This window comes from Marmota flaviventris, chromosome 9, assembly GCF_047511675.1.
Source record: "Marmota flaviventris isolate mMarFla1 chromosome 9, mMarFla1.hap1, whole genome shotgun sequence".
Lineage (NCBI taxonomy): Eukaryota > Metazoa > Chordata > Mammalia > Rodentia > Sciuridae > Marmota > Marmota flaviventris.
In genome coordinates, this window is record NC_092506.1 from 56426464 (window position 1) to 56448004 (window position 21541).

Genomic DNA, 21541 nt, shown 5'->3' on the forward strand with positions numbered 1-21541 from the left:
ACTTATGCCCCTTGTGTTCTTTGCAGCAATTCATTAGAATAGCCTTTGTCATCCCCAAAGACACATGTGAAAACCAGGTCAGATGTAAAGAATACCTGTCAAGAAAACCTGTCAAGAGATGAGCAAAAGAACAGACACAGACCTGATAGAAGCAGGCAGAAAAGGTGGAGCACAGTGGCGAGAAGAAGTGAAGAAGAAGTGTAAAAGTGAAGTGAAAAGTGTCTGCCCCTCCCCCCTGCTGAGTTTATTAACTCAAAAATTAAGTTACCTACCACTGTTACCATGACTACATCCTTTTAACCCTGAGTGATAGCTAACTGAGATAAGGTCCAGGTTAGTACAAACACAGAGCCCCTTCTCTCCAAGGACTTGCTAAGGAGGCCAGACAGTGCACCTGCACAGTTATCCTAGTAGCCAGAAGAAGGGAAAACTGCTGGGCATTCCAAGGCTGGGAAACAGGGAAACTTGTGAAGAACATTGCTATGGCAGTTGGGCATCCCATGCTTTTGCACAGAAGTTTCCCAGTAGCCAGGTACATCCTAGCAGCCAGGCATTCTATGTCTTTGCACAGAAACCAAGCATGTCACAATCATGAAGTTTGTTGGAGACCCCAATCCCAAACACATGTAAGGGTCCGACGAAGCGTCGGAGAAAGAGACCACCAAGTGACCACTCATGCAATTGGCAGAAGGGGATTTATTGATCTAGCATGCTAGGGCTCCGTGCCCACTCAAGAAGGGAGAACAGCCCAGAGCCCCGAGCAGGGGCTGAGCACTGCTTAAGTACACTTTTTTTGGGAGGGCGGGGATTTTACATATATCACAGTCTCCTTTAACAAATCATTATACACCGCGGGAAAGTCAAACAACAATTCTTAGACTTGATTAGTACATACATTGGCGAGAACAGGTCAGGCTGGAGTGATAGGTCATTCCTAAGGAGGGGGTTACATTCAAACTGATTGATCCAGGCCCTGCAATGCCTACGTGACAAGCTGCACGTAGGGCATTGTCTTAACTGCCTCAGGAATTTAACCCAGGCTTTGCAGTTTAGAAGCAGGTTTACAATGCCTGGTCCTTTACCCTTTAACTTTTACGCTTTAACTTCAATTTCTTTTACCCTTACACACAGAACTCCCACAGTCAGATACACTAGTTTCCTTGTGCAATCATCACACATTGCTTGTTTCAAGTTCTTTTCCAGAACAAAAGAAATAAACAAAGACTATGAGAGAACCACACACAACAGGAAGGAGAACGGGAGGTGCCCTGATCTGAGGTTAAATTCAAATCCCTTCTCACACTAAGAAACCAGAACTGCCTGCAGCTATGAATGCTTTGCGGTCCCACCCTGTGTGAAGGAAACTGCTCTTGGCTGTGCACTTTTCTCTGGAGCAACGTGAAGACAGGCTTTTGGCCTTAAGGACACAAGTAGGTGAACAAGAAGTTGAGAAACAGGGTGGACAGAGAGAATATTACACCATGAAGGTTCTAATATTCAGATGGGAAAGGGCAGTTGGAGTTCTTGATTAGGTTTCCAAATTCAAGGGTAATAATGCTTTTGCTTCTGCTTCCTGCATTCTTGGTTCTGCCCTCTGAGTCATCCTTCCTTTCTCATGAAGCATAGTAAAAGTTCAGAGTTGAGCAGTTTTTTCAGGTTGCTTCCTACAGATAGAATTTGGGGATGGGGTTGAGGGAATATAACAGCCTCCTTTTATTTTGTACCTACTGTGTCATTCAAGCTGGCAGGCTGTCGGTTGTACTGATGATATGGGTCTTGAAGATCAGAAAAATGTCCTTGCTCCTTGGTGTTGAAGATTAAACATCTAAGAAATGCCAAGGCAAGTGTAGAAAGCAAGTTTTATTTAATAAAGGGATAGAGACAGACTTCTAAGAGAAGTGGCCCCAGAGCTGGGCATGTGTTGTTCTTTCATAGACCTCAGAATCTCTCTTTAAATCATTGCCTTCTCTCTTTTCTCCATATAATGTAAAGAATTTAAAAGCTCTAAAGAAATCAAAAGGAGACAGAAGCAAGTTGCAGAGGCAGAATGACAGAATGGCCCCTTGCCCAAGCTGCCAGCTTTATTTATATCAATAGGCTACATAAGGTCACTAGCCTCAGTAGTACATTATTGTTCATTGTGTCATTAGGCAGGTTACAGAGTTAGCAACATTATGCAGTTTATTCCTGAGTTACATGCTATAGTTGCAATGTGCAATGTTAGGAGCTTTGTGTAGCTCACAAGAAAATTCACTGTTTAAAGCTACTGATATGTGGACAGGTTCAGGTGCAGTGGAGCTTGGTGAAACATTGTGTGAAACAAGAGAGTTTCTTTATTCTCAGGAGCTGTATGCCTAAAATCAAGGTCAAGTCTGATAAGCCTCCTCATGCTGGGCATTGCTACAGCAGCTAGCCATCCTGTGTCTCTGCACAGAAAGTTTCCCAGCTGCTAGGCATCCTGTATTTTTGTACAGAAACTTTCCTTGCCACCAAGCATGCCACAGCCATGAAGTCATCAGAGACCCCAATCCCAAACACAGAACCCTTACAGTATAAGTGCCTGGGAACAGGAAATTGGGGGTTAGTTGTTAGCAATGCAGACTGCCCAGGAGCCTGATCATAGAGGCTAACAATCCATTGTCCTCTATTTAATAACCAGTCCTCACTCTCTCTGGACCCCCATCATTCATTATCTACACTGATTGCCTGATCTTCATCCCCTTCCTCAGTTTGCTGAGGAATGTGTCATATCCTGTCCACTCAGGCCAGGTGAGGCTGCAGGCAGTTTGATTTTTGGCTAAGAAAGCTTGTGCTGGGTGTGGTCAGCACCATGGGCCCATTTTATCCAATTATTCTCCTAACTGGTGTCCCACCATTCTCATCTATCTGTCCCCTTACACTAATATTCTCAAGTACTTCTGATATATTTCACTGGAGCCCCACTCCATGAGACACAAGCCACATCCATAGGCAGTTTTAACATAAATTCTCCTATACATTGGCCTTGATGGAGTTTTTGTGAAGGATGGTATCCTAAAACTTCCTCTGGGACATCTGGTTTGATTGATAGCTCTGTGCCAAACTCTTAGACTCTTGAAAGAGTTCGTTGTGTACCAGATTACTCTGATATTTTGATATTTTTGAGGTTTTAGCAAAATATTGTCATATCATACCTGTTAAAAAAATCTCAGTTCTTGATTCTGATGCCAATCCAACTAGAGAAGTCATGGTTTTGAGACAAATGATAAAGAATATTTTTGCCTTCTCTTTTCAATATTGCCAGATTTCCTGCTTTACAGTTTATATTAACAGACCAGAAAGTTAATACTTACAAATATTCACAGATTGGATCATAGGAATAAGAATAATATTCATTGTTGCTATTCCTGACATATTTCTAGTCAGACAAATTTCTCTGTAAATATAAGGAAAGAGGAAATCTCCATTTTTCTAAGAATCTATATCTAGAGATTTTTCTTTAAGACATACATTTTTAATACAACACTGTGATTTTATTATACAGCATAAAAATCAGGCCTTATTAATGCTTATAATTTACTAGTAAAAATGAAGTAAAAGTTTGAGCAGAATTATTTTATAATGATAATAGAGTAAGTGTTCATGAAATATTTTCTATATTTCCTATGTAGCGCAGGAAGAAAGTTGGTTTTTAGAAGGGGCCTAGAAAGAAATTATTCCTCCATAGCTGATTATTAACTTCAGGAAAAATCTGAGAGAACCTCAGAGAGGTTCTGCAAGAGAGGAGTCATCACAGCTATCATTCCCTCTCTGATCCACAGTTGTAAATGTCTTTTAGTCCAAGCTGGGGATGGCTTCTTGAATCATTGGTCATTATTCTTCTCCTAGAAAAAAAAAAAATGTGTAGACACAAATTCCCTTAATTTATTCAGAATACAGATAGAATTCTTTCAAAGGAACTTCAACTAGAAAACAGGGAATGAGTAGCTTACTAAACTACTGATGTAAACAATAGTACAGATAAATTTCCAAATAATAACGTTGAATAAAAGACAAAAGGAAAAAAAGAAAACGGGGAATGAAGAGACAGAAAAGTTTACAGAGCACATTCTATGATTCTTGAACAGGCCCAATCTTGGCCAGAAACTGTTTTCTGTCCTCCAAACTGAAAGCTGAATAATCTATGATCTCTGAGATCACAATCAATGGTCTAAGGGAAGCAGACAAGACCATGAAAATTACAATCCATGGTGTGTAGCAGATGTTTAACAACTCTCAGAAGAGGAAAACTCCTGGTTTGGAATTTTGTCATTTGTGGGGATCAAACCCAGGGCATGCTAGGTAAGTACTCTACCAGCCCATAATTCCTGGTTAAAGTATTTTCCAATTTCTATTATATAAATACATCCTGAGTGGCCAATTGAAAGTTACCTATTCCAAACCGAAAGTTGGAAAGAGATGCATAGTAACTCATCATTATGTAGTATGTACCCTGTACATATAAGATGGACAAAAGTGGACTCTTGAGCATGAATAATAGTACAATTTAATACAATAATTTAGAAACTGGTCAGTTTCTCAGTTGTACTATTTTTTTTTTATTTTAATACACTTTATTTAATTGGAAATGTACATGATTTCTTTTTTATTAAGGTGAATTTCACATAATATCAACTTAACCATTTTAAATTATATAGTCCATTAGCATTTAGTACATTCACAATGTTATAGAACAAGCACTTCTTTCAAGTTTCAAGCTAATTTCATTATCCCCAAAGACAACTCCAAGCCCATTAAGCAATTTCTTCCCATTTCTACTTCCTGTAGATCTTGGCAGCCACCAACCTGCCTTCAAATCTATGAATTTAAGTATTTTTTTTAAATTTATGTATTTTGAATATTCTTATAAGGGAATGACACAATGTCTCACTTTTTCTGTATGGTTCCTTTCACTTAGCATAATGTTTTCAAGGTTCATCCACACTGTGGCTGTATCAGAACATCCTTTCATGGTTTATTATGTTCCATTGCATGAATGTACCACATCTTATTAATGCATTAATTAGTGGACATTTGGGTTATCTTCATCCTTTTGGCTATTATGAATGGTACCACTACGAACACTTGTGTATACATATTTTTAACCTTTATTTTCAATTTTCGGGGTACACCTCTCATTAGAATTCCTAGGCCATATAATAACTCACTATTAATCTTTTCTAAGAAACTGCAAAACTGCTTTTTATGATAGCTGTGCCATTGCACCTTCCCACCAATAATGTTTCACTTTCTGCATGCCCTCTCCAGCATTTGTTAGTCCGCAGTTGTTGTACCTATCCTAGTGGATGTAAAATATTCAGTGTGGTATTAATTTGCATTTTCCAAATGACTAATGACATTATACCTCATTTAATGTGCTTTTGGCTATTTGTACATTTTCTTAGGAGAAATATCTCTGCAATCATATGCCTGTTTTTATAGTTATCTTTATAGTTATGAGTTGTAAGAGTTCATTTGATATTCTATGCATTAAATCAATATTGGTATATATATATATATATATATATATATATATATATATATATATATATATATATATATCAGGCAAATATGTTCTTCCATCCTTTGGATTGACTTTTCATTTTCTTGATCATGTGTTTGACACACAAGGTTTTTAATTTTGATAAGTCCTCTTTCTATCCCCCATCCCCGTTGGCTTTTGGTGCCATGTAAGAATCCAGTGTTGTATCTAAGGTTATAAAGATTTACCCATTTTCTTGAAAGGGTTTTATGTTTTTATCTCTTACATTAATGTCTTTGATCCATTTGGATTAATTTTCGTATGTCATGTGAGGTGGGGCTCTGACTTTATTCTTTGGCATGTGGATATCCAGTTGTTTTTATATAAAGCTAAATTTTGACTGTGTCAGTTTGCTCCATTGTCTCTCTATTCTCTATCTCATTTATCTCCACATTAATCTTTATTATTTTCTTCTTTCTGCAGTCTTTGAGTTCAGTTTCTGTTTCTGTTTCTATTTCCTTAAGGTATGAAAATATGTTATTGATTGAGATCTTTCCCTTTTTTATGATTTAGAAATTCATAGCTCCAAAATCCCTGCTGAGCATTGATTTCACTTCATCTCCTAAAATTTGACTGTCGCATTTTAATTTATAATCATTCCAAAGGATTGTCTCAATTTCAATGTAATTTGCACTTTAAAAAATATTTCTTTTTTGACTAATGCATTATAGTTTCACATAATATTGGGATTCATTTTGATTTAAATATAGAAGCGTGGAATATAATTTGCCACCCTAGTACTTCTCCTTTTCCTCCCCTTATCTCTCCCCCTTTGCCTTTTTCTCTACTGTATGGATCTTTATTCTATTTATTTATTGTGTTTTTAAATTATTGCTTCATTATTATACAAAAGGTGAAATTCACTGTGGTATATTCATGTATGTATGTAGCATAATTTGGACAATTATTTTTTCTACAATTCCTTTTTTCCTCTCTCCTGTCTCCCCTAAAATCTTCTTCCTCTGCTTCACTGCACTTCCTTCTATTTTTCTTGGGGTTTCCCCACTCTTTAACTTATTTAGTGTAGCTTCTGTCAACAAGAGAAAACATTTCACCCTTTACTAACTGAGTCTGGCTTATTTTCCTCAGCAGGATGTTCTCCAGTTTCATCTATTTACTAGAAAATGCCATAATTTCATTCTTCTTTATGATTGAGTAAATATACATAGTATATATGTACCACATTGTCTTTATCTATTCATCTGTTGATGGACACCCTGGCTGGTTCCATATTTGGCTATGATGAATTGTTCTTCTATAACCACTCATGTGGCTGCATCACTATTATATGCTCACTTTAGTTCTTTTGGAGAAATACCAAGGAGTAGGATAACTGGGTCATATGGTGTTTCCATTCCTGAGTTTTTTAAAAAAATTTATTAATGAATTTATTTATTTATTAAAGTATAAATTTGTTATTCTACCAATTTAAGTATATTTGATTATATGAATAAGAAGATATGAAACAAAGAAGATCACAACTTCATGGATTTTATCTTATTTATTTTTTTAAGTTTATAATAATAATAGTTTATTTAGATTGGTGGGAGATCTTAACAATGGCTCACAGTGCAAATATTTCTTTTAAATACACATGATTTCATTTTCTGTTTGTTTGCAGTACTGGAGATCAAACCCAGGGTCTTATGCATGCTAGGCAAGTGCTGTACCTCTGAGTTACATTTCAGGCCTATTTCATTTTTAAAGACAAAATTAACTTGTTCTTGTCTTATGCCTAGGCAGTAAACAGGTTCCACTTTCTCCATTGCTGTGGTCTTTGCTGTTACTTGTTCGATACTGGCAGAGCATTAGCCAAGAAAGGAAGGAGGGATGTTTGCCTTAGAAATCTGGCTTCCTGTGCTTCCTACAACAGTGGTATTTTGAAGGCAGCTAAATTTTTCAAATAAATCTGTTATGGTTTGATTTTCTAGTTTAGTGTTGTTTTTAATTATTAATTAATTTATTTAAATTAGGTACATATGACATCAACCATTCCTGAGTTTTTGAGGGCTTTTCATAGTACTTTTCAGAGTTACTGTGCTAACTTGCAGTCCCATCAACAATATATGAATGTATCATTTTCTCCATATTTTTACCAGAATTTATTATTATTTTTATTCTTGATAATTGCCATTCTGACTGAAGTAAGTGTCAGTGTAATTCTGATTTGTGTTTCTCTGATTGATAGGGATGGTGAACATTTTTTTTTCATATATTTGTTGCCAGTTTTGAGAAATATTGGTTTAGTTCTTTTGTTCATTTGTTAATTATATTATTTGTGGGGTTTTTTGGTGTTAAGCTTTTTGAGTTATCTGTATATTCTGGATATTAATACCCTGTTGGAGGAATAGCTGGCAAAATATCTCATTCTGTAGGCTCTTACTTCATATTCTTATTTATTTCCTTTGCGGTGATATAATGCCATTCCTGAAATTGGTTCTTGGTTTTATTTTTTATGCTTCAGAAGTCTCATTAAGGAATTTGGTAACTATAACAAATATTTTCAAGTTTTAATTCTGTTTTCTTCTAGCATTTGCAAAGTTTCTGGTTTAATTCCTTGGTCTTTGATCCACTTTGATTTGATTTTTGTGCAGCATGAAAGACAGGGACCTAGTTTCCTTCTCCTATATATGGATATCCAGTTTTCTAGTACCATTTGTTAAAAAGTCTATCTTCTCTCCAGTGAATGTTTTTGGCACCTTTGTTGAGTGTCAGATGACTATATCTACATGGTTTTGTCTGTATGTCTTCTAATCCATTGGTATTCATATCTGTTTTGGTGCCAATTGCAGGCTGGTTTTGGCACTCTAGCTGTGTAGTGTAATGTGAGATCTGGCATTGTGTTCCCTTCAGCATCACTCTCCTGCCCAGGATTGCTTTAGCTACTCTGGGTCTCCTATTTCTTCGAGCTTAATTATAGGTCCTTTTCTCTAGTTTTGTGAGGAAAATCATTGGTATTTCTCTAGTTTTATGAGGAAAATCATTGGTGGGCATTGCATTACCTCTGTATAACACTTTTAGTAGTATGGCCATTTTGACAGTATTTAAGGAAATATTATTAAACTGCCACATATTTTGTATTCTAGCTTTCTTTTAGTTACTGATTTATAGTTTCATTCCACTGTAATCAGAGCAGATACAGTTTATGATTTCAGTCTTCTCATTTTTATTGACACTTGTTTTACGGCTTACCAAATAGTCTATTATGGAAAATGTTCCATCAGTAGCAGGTGTATACGAAAGAAGAATGTGTGTTCTGATGTAGTTGGATGGAATGTTCTGTATATATCTGTCACGTCTTATTGTGTCACACAGCTAAACTAGTCAGGGTCATTCCAAGTTAATTTGGGGAATAAATAAAGACACCGAGACAGAAGGTACCTTTTCTTTAGGTTTAGTGACTGCTCCTTAGCTGCAGTTCCCACAAGGGGTCCAAGGCAGAGAAGAAAAGAGAGTGAGGGGCACATGCTGAACCCTTTTATTGGGAAGAAGCCATTCAAATGAAACAAGGGGTCAGGCTTCAGGGGGTTGAGTCTAGCTTTGTGAAGTCTTGCTGTCAGCAGATTGACTGACATCTAGGAAGGCCTCGCCCATCTCATGTGCTGAGTGGGAATCATAGGCAGAGTGAGGGAAAAGACGCACAAAGTCACCTGCCCAGGGGACAGTGTGGGTTCAGTCCACTTTGTGTGCTCAGTGCTCATAGTGCACACACACATACAGCCCATGGCTGGCTTGCCACATCTCCACATTCTCATTGCTTAAGGCTAAGGGGCACTCGGTTCCTATGTGGCAGCTCCTGCCAATGTCTAGTGAGTTTACAGTGTTGTACAAGCTCTGTATTTTTAATCTCATATCTAGCTGTATCTATTATCAAAAGTGGAACATTGAAGGGAAAGCAGAAGGACTGGGGAATGAAATTGACCAAATTGTGTTACATGCATGTATAAATATCTAATGATGAAGTCCACTGCTGTGTATAATTATAAAGCACTAAAAAAAGAAAAACAATTAAAAATGGAATGTTAAAACCTTGTCTTATTATTATAGAACTATTTCTCCCTTCTATACTCTCAATTTTTGCTCCATGTATTTTAGAGATCTCTAATTAGACATATATAATTATTTTATCTTATTAATGGATTGACATTTTATCACTATTTAGTGTCCTTATTTGTCTCCAGAAACAATTTTTTACTTACTATCTATTTTGTCTGATTTTAGGATAGCCATTGCAGCTCTCATTTGGATACCATTGGCTTGGAATATCTTTTCTTTTGTGTTTTGGCTTATTTAATTTATTTGTGTTTGGATCTAAATGAGTCTCCCATAGACAGTGTATAATTATGTCCTAATGTTTTGAAATATTTTGTCCATTTTGTCAATCTCTGCCTTTTGATGGAAGAGTTTAATCTTTTTGTATTAATCAATGGTCAAAGGCTTATTTCAGTCATTTTGATATTTTTTTGTATATTTGACCATTTGGTTTCCCATTTTTTCAATACTAATTTTTATATTAGTCCACATTTTCTTTTTCTTTTATTTTAAATAGATTTTTATTTTATTTATTTATGTGGTGCTGAGGATCAAACCCAGTGCCTCACACATGCAAGGCAAGCACTCTACCGCTGAGCTACAACCCCAACCCCAGTCCACATTTTCTTACCCTAATAAAACACCTGCATTAGTGAACTTCATAAAGAAGTGAGTTGTTGATTTAAGTCACAATTTTGAAGGCAGAAAATCCAAACAGCATAGCACAGATGCTGGTGGAGGCAGATGTCAGGACTGTGTGAAGGAGCAAGGAGTTCCATCTTGAACCAGAGAGAAGAGAGAGAAGGGAGCAATCATAAGCACTTTGTGACTCTTAAGAGAATTAAACAGTGTTTCATGGAAACTACCATGGTCTATTTTGCAGGTTTGCCCATAATGACCTAAGAACATTCCACTAGACCCTGCTCCTTAAAAGTTCAATAGCACCTCCCATTACTACCACCTGAAATACTAACCTTCCAATCCCATGGACACCTGGTGACACCTAAACCCTATCCAAACCATGAAAGCTCCTTTCTCTCCCCCACACACTTCTTTCCTTCTGAAGCTTCCAATATATATTCAATGGTATGATTGATGGTGCCCCACAGATCTTATAGTCTCTCTTTATTGTTCCTTATTCTTCATTATCCACTTGTCCTCAGACTGGATAAGTTCGATTAACCTCTAGTAAAATTCTCTGATTTTTCTTCTGTCAGCTTAAGTTTGCTATTGAAACTCTTTGTAAATCTTTCATTTATTTTATTGCATGTGAAGCTCTGGAATTTCTATTGTGAGTCTTTATATAATTTTATACCTCTTTATAGGTATTCATTATTTTAGGAGACATAATTACCCCAATTTCCTTTAACTCTTTGTTAAGTGCTCATCAGGGAATAATAGACAAAGAACAGATGATATGTATATACAATGGAATAATTCATAAAAATGGATGAAACTCAGTCTTTTGTGGATGATGGATAGAACTGGCCATGCACAGATAAATTAATAATGTATTATCTTGCACACATGGAGAGTCTAAAAATACTGGTCACTTGGAAGTTGGGAATATTTCTAGAAAAAAAATTGTCTAAAGAATGACAGCTGGAAATTTAGGATGAGTTTCTAGAATAAACCATTCTACACAGATAAGTCCCAAGAGACACTACTAATCCAGAGAAATGATAAGAATTCAGAAAGGATTAGACACCAAGAAGCAAGATAAAGTTTAATACAAACTACAAAAGGCAAGAGAGCATAAAGCACCACATAATTAGCAAGAGAATGAGAACTCTTCGAAGCCGTGTTCCCTGATCACATAATCTAAAGCAGCCTCAAACTATTTATAGCCCATAACATAGTTATTCCTTGCTTACACTTAAAACATTCTGAAATTATTTTGTTTATTCATGTGTTTACTCATGAATAAACAATTATATATTAAAAGGGTCTACTTACCCCCTGTTAATATTTAAACTCTTTAAGGATGGGGATCTAGTTTGTCTTATTTATCAATTAACCCACAACACTAAGAACGTTTCCCAGCATATGGAAGCCCTTGATAAATATGTGTGAAATAGATTCCTGAATTTTTTAGTATCTCTTTGCTAAATCTCTGGTCAGAAGTGAGATTAAATAATCAGTGGATGTGATACATTTATCCTTTCATTATACATTATACCAACAAGCATTTGTTGAGAGACATTCTCATTTCCAATATATGTATATTGGAAATATATATATATATATTAAACCTCACACTAAATAAAACATGAAGAAGGCACAAAATTATAGTCAGGGAGAAATTTGCATTTAAGTGGAATGAAAATATTTGAGTTTGTTCTCTTGTCCAAATTGAGGCAACCAAGAAAGTACAATGCTCAAGATATCTTGGACTTAAGACACAGAAAATAAGGCACAAGGGGAGATGGTTAGGTGCAGGAGGTTAAAGACACTTCTTCCGTGGGTACCAGAGGGAAGAACACAAAGATGAATCTTAATTATAGTCCTAAATTTTAAGGTGGAAATATTTGAAGGTGAGAAAGGCCTGACCAGAAATCTTAGCTATTGTCTGTATTTACAAAGTGAGGTAAGCTAAAGTGAGAGAAGCCTCAATGAATGCTTTGTTTTCCTTCCTAATGCCCTAGCCTCCTCTCTATGCTGTGTATTGGACAACTTCTTACTTATTTCTCCAACCCCATTGTCTAGCAAAGTGCCTGGAAATGAGGAAGGAATCATGTGCATGTAAATTACATGTAAAATTATGAATATGTGATATCTGATTGTGAGGTGTGAAGGATGGAAAAGCCAAAAAATGATTCTCTTTAGGGCCTGAGACACTGAGAAGATTGGAATTTTATAGGTTATTTTTATCCACTATTTATCAATTAGTGCAGATATTCTTTTATATTGGACTTCTTCCTCGCAACTTAATATTGTGAGGTTAATCTATATTTCTGTGTATAGATGCAATGTTTATTTTCATTTTTCTATACTATTTCATTGTATGAATATATTATAAATGCTTTACTCATTTGGATGTTATTGGGCATTTGAGTTGTTTCCAGAGTGTTACATAAACATTCTCATGGATATGTCTTGAGATCCATGTGTATATATTGAAATATAATTAGAGGTGGAATTTCTGGCTTATTTCTGCTATTTTATTTTGTGTTTCCATGATTTACTTGTTTTATTTGCATTTGTTCTTCTTTCCTATCTTCTTGGGACTGAGATTTATTTTATTTTATCATCCCATCATGTAGGTCATTATCTCCCTGTTTTGTGTCATGGCTACCCTCCATTATTATCTGATACATTAAAAAATAATTATCAACTATTCACATAGTTACCCTCACCACCACCAGCACCAAAGACATTGTACCCATTCATCAAATATCATCTCCTGTACTGAACTAGCAGCAATTTTAAATACACTCTGTTCCAATGTTTATATTACATACACATTTTTCATGCTAATAGTTTTTTATTTCTTTATTAATTTGTTTGGTATGTGCTCTTAGGTTCCAAATCAAATTCCTTAAGCATTGTAAAGGCAATGCTTTACTACCACATATTCAGTGTTGCTGTGGAGAAGTAGATATCAGTGTGCCTTATGCTTATCCATAAATAATATAATTTATTTATTTTACTCTTTATTCTAAAAGTATAAAAATTTTCCCAGCACTTATTCAAGCAGAGTAATTATTATTATTAATATTGTGCAACATTTGGTGTATATCTTCAATAACAACAACAACAATTTGGGAACAATTCCTTGTGTCTTTGATTATTTTCACCCATATTCTTAGTGATCTGTCCTCACAATCAGTCAATCAGATTTGGCAATGTTTCTGGAAAAATGCTGTTTGATGTCTCTTTACACTTCAGCCTTTCTGTTTCTTTGTCCTTTGATGTTAAATTCTGGAACAACCCTCAGCTAAACATCTAGCATTCAACTTGAAGCTTCCTGTGTATTTTAGCAAATGTTCAGGCAGCAAATATTTCAGCAATTAGCCTCAAATGAGTTGTTTTCAAGCCCAGTTCATCTAGAATGGCAATTTTATTTTTTATACTATCATATTTTCTCCATCAAAAATTTCTCCTTATGATAACCACCTTCAAAATGTGAATGACAATTTGGCAACCTTTATCAAATATGATTTGAGAAGTTTACAAAAATTATAGCTCCTGAACAATAGCTAGATATCTCCTGTCAGAACTATAGGTAAACGCTGGGCACGATGGTGCACACCTGTAATCCCAGAGGCTCTGGAGGCTGAGTCAGGAGGATAAAGACTTCAAAGCCAGCCTCAGCAATAGTGAGGTGCTAAGCATCTCAGTGAGACCCTGTCTCTAAAGAAAATACAAAATAGGATTAGAGTGCACCTGAGTTCAATTCCCTGTACCACAAAAAAAAAAAAAAAAAAAAAAAGAAAAGAAAAGAAAAAGAAAAAAGAGAAGAAAAGAAATAAAAAAACAAAACAAGACAAATCATAAATAGAGCTAGGAATCCACATTTTTTAAAAGTCCAGGTGCTTATTTTGCAAAAATTGCGAACAACTGCACTGAAATATTAACTTAGTCTTTTAATATTAAATTGGCTTAAAACCAAGCCCAATTTTCTAATATATGAATGCACTAGTTGAGTCAGTCACAGCTCTGGGAGCGTTAGAATTCTAAACACCTCTCTTACATTGCTGCAATTTTAGCTTTCCATGACTGAACCTCTCCTTCCCTGCTCTAAATCTATATCCATAGCAGAAGAAAGTTTGATGGAAAGCTAAGAGGAAAAACCTTTGTTTAAAACATTGTCTAAATTTTTCTAGCTTTAAAAAATATGGGCAAAACAGTCTACTTCCAGCTTATAAGTGCCTCTTTATGGGCAACAGTAGCATTGACAACATTTTTCTTCTCTTCCATGTTACTATTACTTCTGTCTCTACTTCATCTCAATTTCCACAACCCAGCACCAGAGGCATACAGGGATGTAAAGAATGACTTACTATACCTTTGGAAACTTTCTGTATGAGTGTCTCATACACAGTTCTTAAATGTACACAGTAATTTATATGTATGTTAATTAGATGAGAGGTCAGTGAAAAACATATGGACTTTAACAAGAATGTAAACCTGTGCCTTGTTATTAGTGTCTTCTTAGAATTGACAAAGTTGGCTTTTATGTCATTACAAAGGATTTCCTTCCAGACACTCTAGCCAAGGGAAAGGGGTTCCTTGTACATTTCTTATCAATTAATGTAACTAACTTCTGGGAAATATACTAACCTGTGTTCTGGAAGTACCTAGTAAATGCCTTGCATAATCCTCATTAAAGATCCTTTGGAAGCTCCATAATGTCCAAGGACTCAGTCTTTAATAAGAGCTAAACATAAGCATTAATGGCTATATTGTTCTTTCTCTGCTCAGTCTCAAGGAATCCTCATACTGCTTTTCATAGTGGTTGTACCAATTTGCGTCCCACCAGCAATGTATAAGTGAACATTCTTTCCTATATCCTTGACAATATTTATTGTCACTTTTATTCTTGATAATTGCCATCCTGGCTGGGATGAGATGAAATTTCAGTGTAGTTTTGATTTTCATTTCTCTAATTTTTGGAGACGTTGAACATTTTTTTCATATATTTTTTGACCATTTGTATTTCTTCTGCTGTGATGTGCCTGTTCAGTTTCTTAGCCCATTTAGTGATTGCTTATTTTATTTTATTTTTTTGTTGTTAAGTTTTTGAGTTCTTTGTATATCCAGCAGATTAATGCTCTGAGGTGCAGGTGGTAAAGATTGTCTCCCATTCTGTAGCCTCTCTCTTCACATTCTTGATTGTTTCCTATGTGGTAGAGAAGATTTTTAGTTTGATACCATCCTATTTATTGATTCTTCATTTTACTTCTTTTGCTTTTATGAGTCTTATTTAGGAAGTTGGTTCCTAAGATGACATGGTAGAGATTTGGACATAGTCTTTAGTCTATGCACCTCTCCTTCCCTGCTTTAAATATATATCCCTGATCCACTTTAAGTTGGGTTTTGTACAGGGTGAGAGATAGCAGTTCAATTTAATTCTACTACACACTATTTCCAGTTCTCCCAGCACCATTTTTTGAAGAGCTCATTTTTTTTTCTCTGTATGTTTATGGTGACTTTGTCTAATATGAGATAACTGTACTTATATTGTTATGGGTCTGTGTCTTCTATTCTGTTTTATTGGTCATAACATCTGTTTTTGTGCCAATACCATGCTGTTTTTATTATGATAGCTCTGTAGTATAATTCAAGGTCTGGTATCATGATGCCTACTGTGTTACTTTTCTTGCTAAGGATTCCTTTGGCCCTTCTTGGCCTTATATTTTTCCAAATGAATTTCATGACTGCCTTTTCTATTTCTATGAACAATATCATTGGAATTTCAATAGGGATCACATTAAATTTGTATATCACTTTTGGTAGTATGACCATTTTGGCAATATTAATTCTGCCTATCCTAGATCATGGGAGGTCCTTTCATCTTCTAAGGCCTTCCTCAATTCCTTTTTTTAGTGTTCTGTAGATTTGGTTGTAGAGGTGTTTCACCTCTTTTGTTAGATTGATTCCCTAATTTTTTAGGCTGTTTTGATGGTATAGTTTCCTGATTTCTCTTTCTGTTGATTCATCATTGCTGTTTAGGAACACAATTGATTTATGGATGTTAATTTTATATCCTGTTACATTATTGAATTCATTTCTGAGTTCCAGAAGGTCTTTTGGTGGAGATTTTTAGGTCTCCTAAATACAGATTTATGTTGTTGGAAATAGGGATAATTTCAGTTCTTCTTTTCCTACTTATTACCTTTAATTTCATTCTTTTGTCTAATTTTTCTGGCTAGGTTTTCAAAGACTATGTTAAATAGGAGTGATAAAAGAGTGTTACCCTGTTTCATTCAAGGTTTCAGAGGGAATGCTTTCATTTTTTCTCCATTTAGAATGATGGTGGCCTTGGATTTAGTATATATAGCTTTTACAATGTTGAGGAAGATCCCTAGTATTCCTAGTTTTTCTAGTATTTTAAGCAGGAATGGATGCTGAATTTTGTCAAATGCTTTTTTCTGCATCTATTGAGATAATAATTTGATTTTTGTCCTTAAGTCAATTTATGTGAAGAATTACATTTATTGATTTCAGTATGTTGAACCAGATTTGAATCTGTGGAATTAACACCACTTGCTCATGGCACACATGTTTTTGTGTATGGTTTGCCAGGATTTTATTAAGAATTTTTGCATGTATGTTCTTCAAAAATATTAGCCTGAAGTTTTCTTTTCTTGATGTATCTTTGCTGGTTTTGATATAGAATGAGTTTGGAATGATTTACTCCTTTTTTATTTTATGGAATAATTTGAGGAGTACTGGTGTAACTTCTCCTTTTGAAGGTCTTTTAGAACTCAAATGAGAAGCCATCTGGTCCTGGGCTTTTCTTTGTTGGTAGGCCTTGATTATTTTTTTCAATTTCATTGCTTGAAATTAATTTGTTTAAATTTTCTATGTCCTCTTGATTCAATTTGGGTAAGTTTTATATCTCTAGAAATTTGTCGATGTCTTCATGATTTTCAATTTTTGGAGTATATATTTTCAAAGTAGTTTTTGATTTTCATCTGTATTTCACTGGTGTCCATGGGGATATTTTCTTCATCATTATGAATTTTAGAAACTTAAGATTTATCTCTCTTTCTCTTTGTCATCTGGCTAAGGATTTGATAATATTTTTTTTCAAAGAATCAACTTAAAAATGTTTTTGAATTTTTGTTTCAAATTTATTAATTTCTGCTCTGATTATAATTTTTGCTGCTTTTGATGTTGATTTGTTCTTCTTTTTTCTAGGGCTTTGAAATTCAATTTTAGGTTATATAATTGGTAACTTTCTATTCCTTTAATGAATGAGTTCAATGCAATGAACTTTCCACTTAGAACTAACTTCACAGTGTCCCCGAGATTTTGATAAGTTCTGTCACTATTCTCATTTACCTCTAAGTATTTTTTAATTTAATTCTTGATTTCTTCCACTACCCATTGGTTACTCAATATTGTATTATTTAGTTCCCAGGTGTTAGAGTAGGATCTATTTTTTGTTTTATTATTGATTTATAATTTTATTCCATTATTTTATACTAAGATGCAAGGTATTATCTCTGTTGGTTTTTTTTTTTTTTTTTTTTTGTATTTGCTTAGAGTTGCTTGTGGTCTAATATATGGCTTAATTTAGAGAAGAATTCATGTGCTGCCAAAAGAAAATGTATTCAGTCTTTGATGTATGAAATAGTCTATGTCTTTTAAGTCTAAATTATTAATTGTACTTTTAATTCTGTTGCTTATTTATTTAGGTTTTGTTTCAAAGATCTATTTGGGGGTGAGAGAGGTGTATTAAAGTCATCCAGTATTATTTTGTTGTGTTCTATTTGATTCTTGAATTTGTGAAGTGTTTGTTTTATGTACATAGATGCTCCATTATTTGGGGCATAAATATTTAAGACTTTTATATCTTCTTGGTGTATACTCACCTTCACCAGTATGAAATATCCTTCTTTCTCTCTTCTGATTAATTTTGACTTGAAGTCCAATTATTATCTGAAAATAGAAACTTCTGCTTGTCTATGAGATCCATGTGAATAATAAGGTTTTTTTTTAGCATCCTTTGACCTTTATTCTGTAGAGGTCTTTGTGTATGAGGTGAGTCTTTTAGAGAAAGCATATTTTTGGTCTTGTTTTTAATCCAATCTTCCAGTCCATATCTTCTTATTGATGAGTTTATGTCATTTATTTTCAACATTATTGAGAGATGATTTTTATTCTCTGTCATTTTGGTTTGTTTCTGTTTTTTTTGATTTGAATTAGTCTCTCCTTTAATTTATTGTTCTTTTAGTGTAGTTCCTCCTCCCTTTGCTGTTTTTTTCTTTTATTTTTCCTTTCTTAACCATGAAATATCATGCTGAGAATGTCCTGAAGTTAGTACAGGCTTTCTAGCTGTGAATTCTTTTAACTTTTGTTTATCATGAAAGATTTTTACTTCATCATAAAAACTGAAGCTTAACTTTGAAGGGTATAGTACTCTTGGTTGGTATCCACTTTTTTTGCAGAGCTTGGTATATGTTTTTCTATAACCTCCTAACTTTAAGGGTGTGGTTGAGAAATCATCTGAGATCTGGATTGGTTTCCCGCTAAAAGTAATCTGACATTTTTCTCTGGCAGCCTTTAAAATTATGTCCTTATTCCAAATGTTGGCCATTTTCATACTAATGTGCCTTGATATGGGTCTATTGTAATTTTGTATACTTGGGTTTCTGTATGCCTCCTGTATTTGATTTTTCCACTTCATTCTTAAGATTTGGGAAAGTTTTAGACATTATTTTATTGTAAAGATTATACATTCCTTTGATTTCTATTCCTGAGTCGTCTTCTATTTCAATAAATCTTAAGTTTGGTCTTTTCATGTTATCCCATATTTCTTGGAAGTTTTGTTCATGGTCTCTTAAACATCCTTTCTCCATGGTCAATTTTATTTTCGAAAGTATATATTTTGCCTTTATTGCCTGAAACTCTGTCTTCCAATTGTTCTAGTATGCTGGTAGTGCCTTTCAATTAATTTTTAATTAGGTTTATTGATTCCTTCATTCTGAGAATTTCTTCTTTTTTTTCAGTGTCTCTATCCCTTTGTTGAAGTGATATTCACTTCCTGTATTTTCTCCCTTATATTGTCTTTTACCTCACTTATCAACTTAAGTATGAACATTCTAAACTCCTTCTCTGTCATTTTTTTCACTATAATATTAATGGATTCTATTATTGAATTATGTTGGCTTGTTGGAGGCAGTTTGTTTCCTTGCTTTTTCATGTTGTTTATATGTCTGCCCATTTGACAGTATGGTTTTGAGGCAGTAGAGACTTTACCCTGTGTATTTACAGGGACTTAGAAGGTTTCCAGTACCTCACAGTTTAGATGGAGACAGACATTAATAAGAACCAATGCAGAAACAAACAAACAAATAAAACAAGGCAAACAGTTTATAATATCAAACCAAATAGTTCTGCTTTATCATCTAAGATGTTAATTGTCCCAATAAATGCAGATGATATGATCAGTTATTACCCATGGTCAAAACAGTAATTTTACAAATGGGTTTATAATTTTAAATTGTAAACAAAAATTGAAAAGAAACAGTGTAGGATGTAATATTTGTGTGGGTAAATGAGAGAAAATAGAAGTAGAAAATAGAGGATGAAGGAAAGACAGAACAATAATGTTTTCCTGTTAGCAGAGAAAAAGAGATAGAGACTCTAGAGAGATAAGTGAGAGAAAAAGTATATAGAATAGAAATTCAGAAATTAATAGTAATAATAAAAATAAAAATAATAATAAAAGTGTACAAGTACAAAACTGATATATTCTAATCAAACAGTGTAGTTCTCAAAATATTGATCAATGAAAAATAACAGCCTTAAGAATTCATAGGAATGATAAATAATCAAACAAAACTAGGTATGAGAATGTATAAATAAATGTCCATAAATCATTCAGGTTACAATTGAATAGTGAGTGAGAAAAATAAGCAAAACAAAACAAACCCTAAAATAAAGCACAGGATCTTAATGAAAAGTTAGGGAACTATTTCCATTGTACTTCCAAATAGTCTTCTCAGTTGTGTCAGGTAGAGTTGCTGGAGTGATGGGAGATCCCATATGCAGGACTCCTAGGGGCAGAGTTTGGGCTTAGATAGTCTCCAAGCTGTTCCTTGGATTGATCTGAAGATTTTAAATCAGTGCACCTCCTAGTTTGGGGCAGTTTCTTGGCCATGCTGGGAGACTTTCCCTCAGGAAAAAAAACCTGGTTTTCACTCTTGTGGTAGAGTTGCCAATTCTTGATCCCCTCAGACATGTGCTGTTTTTAGACATCTCAGTTTCAGTCTCTGAACTCACTCAATTTCCCCCTCACCCTTTAAAATTCTTGGCCTGGTGTGACTTTCCCAGCCCAGCCTACAAGCAGCCCATCTTATAAGCTGCCTTTCTGGAAGAAGAGGAGGGGGGAATCCAGGTGTGTTTTCCTGACTGGTTTTCCCCTATTTAAATGTGCTCCACTTTTGATTTTCTTCTGGTCTCTTAGACACACACTATGCCATGTGTTGTGGGTTTCCAAAACTGTTTTTCAGTTTAAGCACACTTGTAATTATTCAGATGCCCTGGCTGCTGTTCCCCCTCGCTGGAGCTGCAAAATGGACTCTTCCCTGAGTCCCCTGGTCACCAGGAAAGAGTTGGTTTCTTCTTTTCTATCTGACTGCACAACAGTGTTGTGTAAAGAATCTTTAAGATTAGTCATGCAGTGTCTTTGATCTCTGTTCTCTTTGTATCCATACATAACTCAGACCTCCTAAATTTGGGGGTTCCTTTAATTGACATATGGCACCACTATTTTAGCACTGGGGGAGGGTTGGTATGGCATCTGCAGCCACAACTGGTGACTGCAGCAGCATTGGGGATTTTTTAAAATTTTGTTATATCCAATGGCCTGATTCTGCAATCTGTTTTGATTATCCAGAGTTAATTCCCCAAAAGGTTCCCCCTCTCACATTGCAGAGTCTAAATTCATGGCTTCACACCATTGAGAAACCAGAAAAGCTACTCTCTCTAATCTGCCATTTTTTTCTCCCTCTATAATCAATTTTGAAATATTCAAAATAAAGATCATCTAGGTTGAGATGAATTTCATCTGGAAAAAATCCCTTAAAAGAGAGACTGGGTCCTTACAAAAGAGACTAGGCAAATACTTTTCTCTCTTGGTGGCTAGAATAAGTAAGATGCCATGTTGTGAGAAGGAACTGTGGGCAGTCTCCAGGAGCTGAGATCAGTACAGATGGCAGCCAGAAAGAAAATGGGAATCCCAGTCCCATAACTTTTAAGAATGAATTCTGCCTG

The 21541-nt window shown here is 35.0% G+C and overlaps 1 protein-coding gene across 3 annotated transcripts in view; it reads left to right on the top strand.

Moving 5' to 3' along the window:
* Positions 1–1317: 1317 nt before the first annotated feature.
* Positions 1318–21541, top strand: part of LOC114078893 (interferon-induced very large GTPase 1-like) — a 40622-nt gene continuing 20398 nt past the window's right edge. For 2 of the 3 annotated variants that reach the window (XR_011708565.1, XM_027919955.2), the window contains exons 1-2: positions 1318–1430; positions 4107–4320. Coding sequence is in view for 1 of the 3 variants with exons in the window: in XM_027919955.2 (XP_027775756.2) it covers positions 4227–4320 (94 nt within the window). In the remaining 2 variants the exon portion in view is untranslated. The remainder of the gene's footprint in view (positions 1431–4106; positions 4321–21541) is intronic. The other variant, XR_003580411.2, reaches the window with a different exon arrangement.